At 35.8% G+C, this 10,979-nt stretch overlaps 1 protein-coding gene across 1 annotated transcript in view; it reads left to right on the forward strand.

Annotated features, from left to right (window-relative positions):
• SLC7A11 (solute carrier family 7 (anionic amino acid transporter light chain, xc- system), member 11) overlaps window positions 1–5,399 on the forward strand; it is a 113,223-nt gene extending 107,824 nt beyond the window's left edge. The window contains exon 12 of the mRNA XM_006902769.1: window positions 5,338–5,399. Coding sequence (XP_006902831.1) covers window positions 5,338–5,399 — 62 coding nt within the window. The remainder of the gene's footprint in view (window positions 1–5,337) is intronic.
• The last annotated feature ends 5,580 nt before the right edge of the window (window positions 5,400–10,979 follow it).

Consider the following 10,979-nt stretch of genomic DNA (forward strand, 5'->3'; position numbering starts at 1 on the left):
AAGAGCCAAACATTTAATTTATTATAATTAATTTTAAATAGCAATGCCAACTTCAGGGATATTTATGGTAAATTTGTTAAATAATTTAATGTTATTAAAAACTAAAAGAAGGGAAATACTTGGTTTTTATATTGAATCTCAAATGTTTTGCAAAAGCTCATTTAGAAGCCAGTCATTTAGAGTAGAGTTTATTAGCTTTTAATTGGTATTTGGTATCTTTAGACCTTATACTCTGTTTATACCTGGGTTTTATTTTCAAGCTAGCAATACTATTCCCCAAAGAAGAGTTAGTATACAAACTAGCTTCTTTAGAGCTAATGTGAACTTACTGATGTTTGAACAAATTATTTAATCTTTGTTTTTTATTAGGTCACACCGGTTTTGAATAGGATATTTTTAGTTACTTTTTTTTTCCTGTTACATACACTAACCATAGAGCCTTTTTCTAGGGATGAGGCATGGTGGCAATGGCAAACCTTTAATACAATATTCACATCAACAGATTTGCTATTAGGGTTAAGGCATAACAGAGGAGCTCTGGTGGCCTAGTGGCAAGAAGCTGAGGTGCAATCGTGAAGGCATGCAGTTAAGGCCACTCTGCTGGAGAAGGATGGGCAATCTCTCCCCAGGCGATTAGCTGCCTCTGAAAACCTGTAGTGGCATCAACTATGAGTCAGTTATGAATCTACGGTACACAGCAACAACAAACACAAGGCATAATAAGGCTCATCTATGTCTCCGTCTTAGCTCCTAGCTAGAGACAGTTAAAGCCTCTGAGTACCATGGAAAAACAAGAAAATGTAGGAAAAGAGTTGTTAGCCCTTGAGTTAGACATAGCTAAGACGGGACACGCTGAAGGGAACAATTCTTTGTCCTAACACATTTTATAATCATTTTGGTCCTCCCCTTTTTGTCAGCCAAAGCTAGACAAAAGTTCTCTCTTTATTAATGTGCATATGTGTTGTACACTTTCTTTGTCAATAGAACAAGCAGTTTTCATGCTGAATCTCATTTTCTAAAGTTTTATATGTATTTACATACAAAAGTTGTATAAATTGTGTGGTGAATCTCATTTTGATATCTTTTCATGCTCAGGGGAATTTTGAAGGGCTGTTTTTGTGGTTTGCTATTTTTCTGTCTCCAGTGATTTCTTTTAATTTATTTTTTGCTATTTTTCTCTCTAATGATGTTTTGAACATCCATAATGCCTCTGAATTTAGTGTTGGACTTTTGTGAAAGTAGCTGCAATGTAGTAGTCCCATAATGGTTATTTGGTTCTCCTAAACACCATTAAGTCTTGCCAGGGAACATAGCAATTGTACCTTTAAACTGTGATCATTGTAACTCTTTATTTTTATAGCTGCTTTGGAAGTTAGTAGCAAAAAGCAACAATCCTCCATAATTTTGTTTGATTTTCCTCTTAGGCAGCATTCTTGCAGTAAAGAAAATTCATACTATTTATTGCTGCAATAGCAAGTATTTTGCTAGCCTTTGTCCAAAACAAAACACACACACAGACACAAATACAGTCAATTTCCAGGGAGTCCTGAACTCAGCTTGCCCTGCCCTCAACTACCTCTCTTATTTGAGAGAAAACAGTAAGAATTTGGAAGCGATGAGAACCTTTGCTTGGAGGAGTTTGTGCAGTGATTACAGATCACGTTGATTGATAAAATTCTCAAGCCTTTATATTTTAATTTCTTTTTACCTTAAGATTTATGAGTAGATGAGCTGTTTGAAAATGATAATCCATCAAAATACATTTTACCGAGGGTCTTTGCTTGAAGAAGGAGAGGTTACCACATAGGAGATGGTATGAGCGTCCGATAAGCTGACAAAGCTCTGAAACGGAGGTCTGAGATTTTTCAAATTAGAAGAATTTTTCTGGCCACAGGATGCCAGTGTTGAACCATGGTTTGTTTGAACTTATTCCTAGGTTGAAAAGAAAATGTTCTTTTAAGGGAATACTTAGACACACAGGAAGTTTGGGTTTTGGTTTTTTTAGACCATCTGTGACAGAGTGGTTAATTCTTCTGGTAATTTATTTATTTATTTTTAGAAACACAAGCTTCTCATGCAAGGAAAAAAGGGGGTGGAACTCCAGTAATGGAGTTAAAGACATGAACATAGCAAAATCTAGCTAACTCCATTCCTGACTCCTGTTCTACTTGGTTGCCTCTATTTACTAGCCAAATACTGTAAATGTTGAAAGGAAGGATCTACAGGAAATTGGTCCACCTTGTTCAGATAGAAATAAAGAGAAGGTTATTTAAATAAAATCCTTGTTTATATTAATTTTTTTTAAAAAATCAAACAAATAGTACTAGACAACACCAGCAGAATGAGTTAATCACTTTTGTGTTCGGTGACTTTGTAGCCTTCAATTAATGATATCTCACAAGAGACTGGGTAATGGTTATCATAGACTTTTCATAAAGAGAACACTTTTAATTAGTTATGTGTGCCTGCATTTTAATTGAGGGGCTCAAACTAACTTCTTTATAAGGATAGCACAAGATCATGCATGGGAAGAGGTTCTGAATCCTTTGGAGGGGAAAAAAAAGGTACTTGCTCTTATTCTGTCTTCCTGGGCAGCATGGTTTTGTGCTAATACTTCACAAATGTGTTTTCCTCCATTTCAGTTATAGTCCCTCCCCTTATTTCAGTCACTTGCAAGGTCAGTGTTGGTGTTGACTTATTTCAAGAATAACTACTGAATGTGAAATATAAAGCTAACAATAACCTTAAGGACAAATTACTGATTTTGGTCTTGAACTGTAGACTACATACAGACTTACCACCTTAAACTCATCCATCTAAAGAATTACTGCCATGGGACTGATTGCGCTCAAAGTCAGGAATTTTATATGACCATGCATTTAGACCTACTGTGCATGCCCTACTGTTTCCAGGCAAGGAGGAAACTGCCCAAGAGAGGTTTACTTTAATGTGTTCCTCACTTATCCTTTGTCTGATCCCACTGCAGTAGATATCCTAGAACAGATGGGTTACGGTGGCTCAAATAATTACTGATGGCAAAATAAGTCATCCTATGCAAATCTTCATTGTGATAGAATTTATTCAAATCTTGAGATCTCTTAAAAAAAGTGTAAGAAAGCCACAAGGGAGGTTGTCAGCAGGGACTAAGACAGAGAAAAGAAGAAGAGTTGAAGTTAGAAGAGAGAAGTTCATTGGCCTCTCTGTGCTGCTGAATATAGGATCTTCATTGGGCTTTAAGGAAGGAGAGCAAGGGAGCCCAAGTTGTTCTCCATTTGTCTGAAAAATGTGCAGGGTTGTGAAATAGAGAAGCACGCTATCTAAGAAATCGAAGGCTAGGAGTAGGGTGGTCCCAGAGTACAGGAAAACACTTCTGGAGATGACTTGAATGCTGGATGTGGATAAAAAGACGTTGTGTAAAGAAAATATCTACTGTGAAATTAGCTCAGGAGACTGTAACAACACCTCCTTAAGGAAGAAGAACTGGATATGAGGTCTCTCTAAACCCATTGCTTTGCTTTTAACCATGGAAGATATTTAAGACCACCTGATTTTCAACTTGCTGTCAGCTTTTTCCCATACAAAAATCGTATCGCTCTTAAAATTGTTTGATATTTTTGCCTCCAAAGTGTATTTAGCAATTTTCTTTTCTCTAAACATTGGCTTTAATTGCTCTTGAATACTCCCTTGTGCTCCACTTATGTCTCAATATGAAGAGTGGGCTGTGACAAAATAGAATTATTTTAAGGACACTTACCTAGAGCTTACCATTTGCCAGCCCCATTCTGAGCCTTTTCTAAATAATGCATACTATAAAAACTAGTGTGCTGAGGAATCTGCATCGGGGAATACTGTTTGAAAGAATGAAAAGCTGTATTTTTAAGGAACATTGGAAGCATTGCTTGGAAGGGGATGTTAGAGGCACTAATTTATGTTTAAGTCATAAATTAGAGAAAGACTTTTTTCCTGGGTGGTGGTCTGGATCTCCAACTATAGCTTAACCTCTAGTGGGTTTTCTAATACAGTCACTTGAATGGGAGGAGATTGCTTACTTTTGTCCTGTCAAACAACCGGTAGATTCGAACCACATGCCTTTGGGCTAGCAGCGCAACTCCTTACCACTAAATCACCAAAACTTCCTCATCTGAGTATAAGCTCTAGGATATTCCAGGGTTAGTGGAATTGTGAAATTCTGTCCAGATTGACTTCAAAGGTAAGAAGTGATTATGAAGTAGCTTAAAACCAAGATCATAGAATTCTATTCTGTAAGATAAAACCCAAATCCACTACTGTCTAGTCAATTCTGATTCATAGTTCAACTCCATTGGGTTTCCAAGTGAGTAAATATTTTACAGGAGAAGATTGCTTATCTTTCTCTGGCAGAGCAGCTGACTTGTTTGAATCACTGGCCTTTTGATTGGCAGTTGGACACATTATGCACTACCTCACCAGAACTCCTAGATAAAATAAAATGACCTAAACACAATCTACTTCAGTAGTTCCCGTGCTTTAATGTGTATGGGAGGCACAGATTGCTGACTCCCCCCATTCAGCTTTTGACTCAATTTATCTGAAGCCTTGAAAGTTACATGTCATTATCTCAGGTAAAACTAATATTATGATTCCAAATAGAATATTTGAGTCTCAAAATAAGGATCATTGATCTGATCCTAGCCAACCACTTAGTTTTACAGATGAGAAAAAAGAAGTCCTAGGAGATAAGATGATTTATTAAAAATATACACATATTGTTGTTGCTGGTAAGTGCCACTGAGTCAGAATCCACTCATAGCTAACCCTCTAGCAATTTTCAGAGGCAGTAAATTGTGTGAGCAGCTTTTCCCCATTTTTCTCCTGTTAAGCATTTTGTGGATTCAAACCATGTACCGCTGGGTCACCAGAGCTCCCTCCACTACATTATTAGAGCATAGAAATGATATTGTGAATCTATTCTTGATTCTGCTGAGGATTTGGTTATGACTATAGGTGCAAAAACTAAAAACTAACTTTAAATTGAATGTAAAGTTTATTTTTAAATATTATTTCAGTCTTAGCCCTGTTGTCTCTCTTTTTTAAGTCTCTTAAATCATGAATAAAAGCCTTAATTTGTATATAAATATTATTGTATTCTTACTGAGAAGCCATAATGGGAAGCTATAGAAGCGATTAATTAGTTGAATATGGTAAGACGCTAATAAAATAAATAATTATTGAGCATGCTAAATGAAATCTATTGTGTTTTTCATTATTCAACCTCAAATAATTTCTAGTTTGCTGAGTTTTCCCTCTGCGTTTTCCATTTCTAATTTATCTTCTTTCTTTCTTTTTTTTGGTTAATAGATGGAATAACTAAAACATTGCAAATAATACTGGAGGTTGTACCAGAAGAAGACTGTAAATAATTGTGAATGAACTTGCTGCAAGTGTGGGCATCCTGGCCGAGTTTCCTCCCAAGGGCTAAAAGGACAGAATGGATCTTAACACTGTTTTCTGGAAATCCAGAGTGATTTAATTTTGGTAATGGACTAAAGGAATCATTTATTCCTATCTATATCTTATATATAGTATTCAAAAAGTTCTCTAAGAAATATAGGTGTAAGAATTTATAACTATAGGAAGCTGATATGCACTTGTACTACATGTTTGGTCATGTAATTCTTGGGAATCTCCTATAATTCTTGAGATGCTTACATGTTGGGGTTAAGAAAAATGTCTAAGAGAAAAAATAATAGTCACTTTTATGATCATCAGATTGTACCTATGAACCTTCAAATTGAAGACTGAGGTGTATTTTGTATATATGGGTTTTGTAAAAATGGTTTTACATAATGTAGTTATACTGTGAAAACTGTTCTCTAGACCCCTGACAGGAAAAGGCATAAGTCGTCCTTCTGGCAAGGAAGAAACAAAGAAATTAATTTTACTTTGACATTACAGTATTTATGCTATACAGATACAGCAAATTAGATATCACTTATCTTTTTAATGAGCTAGAGTATTTGAACAAAGGAAGAGGGAAAATGCCTGAATTTTCTTGACCATGTTAAATACAAGCCTCCAGGAACTCTACTTGTTTATGAGAGCAATCTAGGAAATGTGCTTAATTAAAAAAAATCCTTGGAATTTATTGTCAGGAAATAAGTACATTATATGTTTATATTAATTATAAGAGTGTCCAAGATTATATACCATTTTGTCATGTTAGCAAATTTTATTGATAGTATAATCTAATAGTATATCTTTTCCTAGAGTAATTAATCTGATAGTAAATCCTCTTCAGGAATCCTCCACGTGTTAGATTAATAACTCATCATTTGGTAAACATATCTAAATGTCTATGTTTTTTAATATTCAAATTTCATTATTATTATGAGAAAAGTCTCTCAGAAAGAAATACCCAGAATATTTTATGTGCTATGATAGTCATCTATATTCAATGTTGGTAATCAAAATATACATTCTTAAAAATGTCATAACTATTTTTACATGGAGATGAATTTTGACAGCTCATGCATTTCTTTTACACATTTTATATTCTGTTACCATATTTCTTCAGATAAAACTGTCCAGGTCAATTAGGAAAAGGCATATATTTACATAAAAATTGGGAAAGAAATGTCACAGCTAAATAAGATTTGCAACTGAGCTTTCTAAAAAGTTTCCATTTCTCTATCAAGTCTTTGTCAGTAATTTTCATACCTTAATTATCATTCAACTTGCAAAAGTTGTTCATTCATTTAAAGGAGAAGTGCTTGAGCATGTGTCATTAGTTAGACATTTTTATACAAAGACCAAACTAAGGGAATAGACAGTCAGTCACTTTAGTGGTATCATATTATAGCTGAGAATCTTCAAACTGAACACTGACATTTTCAAGGGAAAATAATAGATTGATAACATTTGTTACTGTCGTATACATACACACAGACATATGACCATAGTCTGTTTCATTCTTTCATTTTCAGATATTTGGAAATGAACATCTTGGACAAGCCAACATTGATAAAAAGTTATTCAAAGTAGTCAGAATCCATAGTTAAATGCACAGAGTTGAAAGGATGATTTGCAAGTCATCATTTTACTTTGTGTAATTCATGCATTAATTTTAATTTTTACTATTAAATCACTAAACTATTGTCATTGAGTTGGCACTGACTCAGAGCTGCCCCTGTAACAACTTTTTTGACGCTGTCAATCTCATAGGAGATTGCCCAGCTTTGTGGAAAAACTGGTGGACCTGAACTGCCTGCCTTTGGGTTGGCAGCATAACTCCTTACCTACTAAACAATCAGAGCTCCCTATTGAGAATTATTCAATATTAACTATTGAAAAACTTAATATATGTATGGAAACAGTCATAATTTTTCCCTCCCCAAACTTAGCATTTAGATCTCTAAGTGAATTGAGAGAAGAAGAAAAAAAAAAAGCTTCACAAGATTTGTCTTCAATCTCTGTCCTATGGTCATTGTTCATGTATCTTTGTTTTCCCCCAAGGCATGTTGCCAGAGATAAATATGATTTTTTACACTCCGTTTTTTCCATCATTTACAGCCATAACACAGAAATAAACAATCTTTCTTGAAATATTTCCTGTCTAATGAAAGCATGAGTTTCATTATGAAGGTCTAATGAAACCTTTCATGGAAAGGTTTGTGTAGTTCTTGATTGTGGCTAAACACTTAACTGATAACCAAAAGATCAAGGCAAGGATAGGACCCCCCAATCCCTGCTGTGGCTCCATGGTAGAAAGATGTATTGATCTGTATGCATAAAGATATCAGCCTTGTAAACTCTGTGAAGGAAGTTATACTCTATTGGTTCTATGAGACAAGAAATAGTGTTTTTGAAATATTTTAATAAATCACTGAATTTATCATTGTGCATGTTAACTCAGCTATGTATTAAATCTTTCCACCATTTGAAAGAGAAACAAAAATGATTTTTGCATTACTTAATTTTTAATACTCTTAAGAATGTCACTTTAACTGTCCAGAAATTCTGTCAGTAATTTAATAAGAAGGCTATGGAGATTGGTTGTGCTACAGCTTATTTAGTGACACGTCATGGCAATTCATGAATTTTTCTAACCAGGGAGTCATTACTTACAACTTTGGTTCATAATGGTAGTATGTAGAGTATATTATTACATATGTGCACTTTTTGGTAATGAGTAAATTGTTTTTCTTACACACTTGGAAAATTTTGTGCACATTCTGAAAAATACATATTATTATGAAAGTTCTGATCCATTATGATTTTATCATATAGAATAATTTTATATACTGCAATTGTCATAGTGTTTGTATTTAAATGTTTATATACATTTTGTCAGTTTATAATAACATAAAATAAATGGGGCCAACTAAGAAAACTAGTTTAAGACAATAAGTTTATACTTTGCCAAATTTCCTGCTTTTTTTAGAGACATGCAGTCTAAAGTATATACATGTTTAACTATTACTTTAAACAATCTAGTAAAAACTTCTAAAACTAAAGCACAATTTTATAAAAAATAAAATTTTAATTTTATACTGGTTTACTTACAAAGTTCATACACATTATTTTTTTTCACCAGAATCATTCTTGTGGGACTGGCTGAAGACCACTAATTTCTAATTTCCCCAGTCTTTTTCTTACTCCTCCTATACCCGTGTTTGTCATGCCTTCTCCGCATCACTGGAGCAGCTAACATTTCCTGACGGTTCCCCATGTGCCAGGAGTCCCTGAGTGGTCAAACCATTCATGTGCTGAGCTGCTAACAGAAAGGTTGGAGATTCAAATGCACCCCACAGGCAACTCAGAAGCACGGCTTTGAAATCTGCTTCTAAAACATCAGTCACTGAAAATTCCACAGAGCACAGTTTTATTCTGACACTCATGACTCCCTGGCAAGTGGGGTCTGGTGCCTCTGATACTTCACATGCACTGTTTCTCTGTATCCACAGAGCAATGTTATGGGTAGGTATTACTGTCCATATTTTTTAAAAGAAATGAGGTTAAGGATCTTGCCCACTCTAAAAAAGGGCAGACTGTAACCACCATACTGTGGTGTGTGGGAATTGTGTTCTGTCTTCAACACCAAGGCAGTGTGAGTTGCCTATCTTTTAGAATTTGTGCCTGGAGTGATGTGTTGTTGTTGCTGTGTGCCATCGAGTTGGAACGGACCTATGGCTGAACTTTCAGCGGGTTTTTAGGGCCATTTAATCCCAGGGGAGGAGATTCTGCAAATTTGACATGTTTAGCACTTAGAGAATAGTCATTGCCTGGAGTGTAATGATTACTGCTATCTTCCCACTAGATGGCACCAGGACGTCAGAAATGCTTCCAAAGTTTCTCTCATCTGTTCACTTACTGCCTTTGAGACAGCTTCAATGCAGATCTCCCATTAGGTTTCTGAAGCTGTAAATAATTACAAGAGGAGACTGCCCACCTTTCTCCTGCAGGGAAGCTGGAGGATTTGAACCACCAACATTTCAGTTGTCAGATGTGTTAAAAGATTCCCAAACTTCTTTGGTTCATGATGACCTTATAACAGCATGAAATGATTTTCTACCATGCTCCAGCCTCATGACAGTTGATATGTTGGAGTTCATTCTTGTGGCCACTGTATCTCATTAAAGACTTTTGTACTTTGCCAAACATGATGTTCTTTTCCAATTATTAGTCTTTAGATGATGCATTCGAAGTCTCTGCAGCCTCCCTTTGTAAGGAACATCCTGGTTTTATTTCTTCTAAGGCTCATTGTACTTCTTTAACACAATAGTTTCACTACTACATTGCCACATTCTAGGCGTGTCCATGCCCTACTAATGCTCATTAGTCTTCTCGCCATCCCCTGACCTAGACTTTCCATGCCATTTCTCCATGTCCCTTTCTTCAAGGAAGTGATGAATGTGTTGAATGAAAAGGTCGTAAGTTCAAAATTGGATCCAACTACTAATTTACACATTACTTAATTTCTCTGTGTCTCAGTTTTCTCCCAAATTTAATACCTATAAGTATAATAAGAGCTAGAGGAGTTAAAATTTAAATATTAAAGAGTATTAAATAGAAAATGTGTAGTACATTGTAGACTCTCAAATATTATTACTATCTTTTCAGTCAGATAATTGCATTGAGCCAAGGAATATCTAGCCTTCCAAGGTGACACACATTAATACAAGCCTTCAAGTCTTGAACTTAAATGGTGTAATTTCACATGGAGAGTTAGGGTCACAGGAAGCGATATCTGAGGTAGGGGTATTTTGCGGCATCTCTTGAATTCCAGAGGCTGAGTTCACGGATGTCAGTCTTGGATACTACAACCTTTAATTGCACAAGCTCAGCAGGATAAGGAGGGTATTTTAGGCTCAGATGAGGAAAAGAAGTTGGTTTCATGCAAATGGCTGTGTGGATTAAAAAATGTTGTCAAGTGGAATACTATGCAGCTTTGAAAAACAAGAAACTCATGAAATATTATACAAAATGGGTGGCCCTAGAGGACATTATGCTGACTTAAATATCTCAGTCACAAAAGGACAAATATTGCACAGTGTCTGTCATTGTTGTAAAAGAGGACTGACATCAGGGTTTTCGTTGGGAGGAGACTGAGAAAGAGGGGATAAATAATGTATACTGCATTGAAACAGATGAGAGAGAGAACTGTCTAAAAGAGATATTGTGGTTGTTGTTGTTACGTGCCATCGAGTTGTTTGCGACTCATAGTGATCCGATGTACAACAGCCCTAAAACCTGCTCTATCCTGGGCCAATCGCACTCCCTCTGACACACCCATCCCGATTACCCCAGTCACTGAATCAATCCATCTCATAGAGGGTCTTCCCCTCTTGTGCCATCCATCAACCCTCCCAAGCAGGATGTCCCTCTCCAAGGACCTGTCCCTCCTTGCAACATGCCCAAAGTATGTCAGACAAAGCCCCAGAATCCTTGCCTCCAAGGAGTAGCTTGGTTTAACCCTCTCTAGGATGAATCTGCTTGTTTTC

Source organism: Elephantulus edwardii, unplaced genomic scaffold (genome assembly GCF_000299155.1).
Source record: "Elephantulus edwardii isolate Elephantulus edwardi_28Jun2011 unplaced genomic scaffold, EleEdw1.0 scaffold00448, whole genome shotgun sequence".
In the NCBI taxonomy this organism is placed as follows: domain Eukaryota; kingdom Metazoa; phylum Chordata; class Mammalia; order Macroscelidea; family Macroscelididae; genus Elephantulus; species Elephantulus edwardii.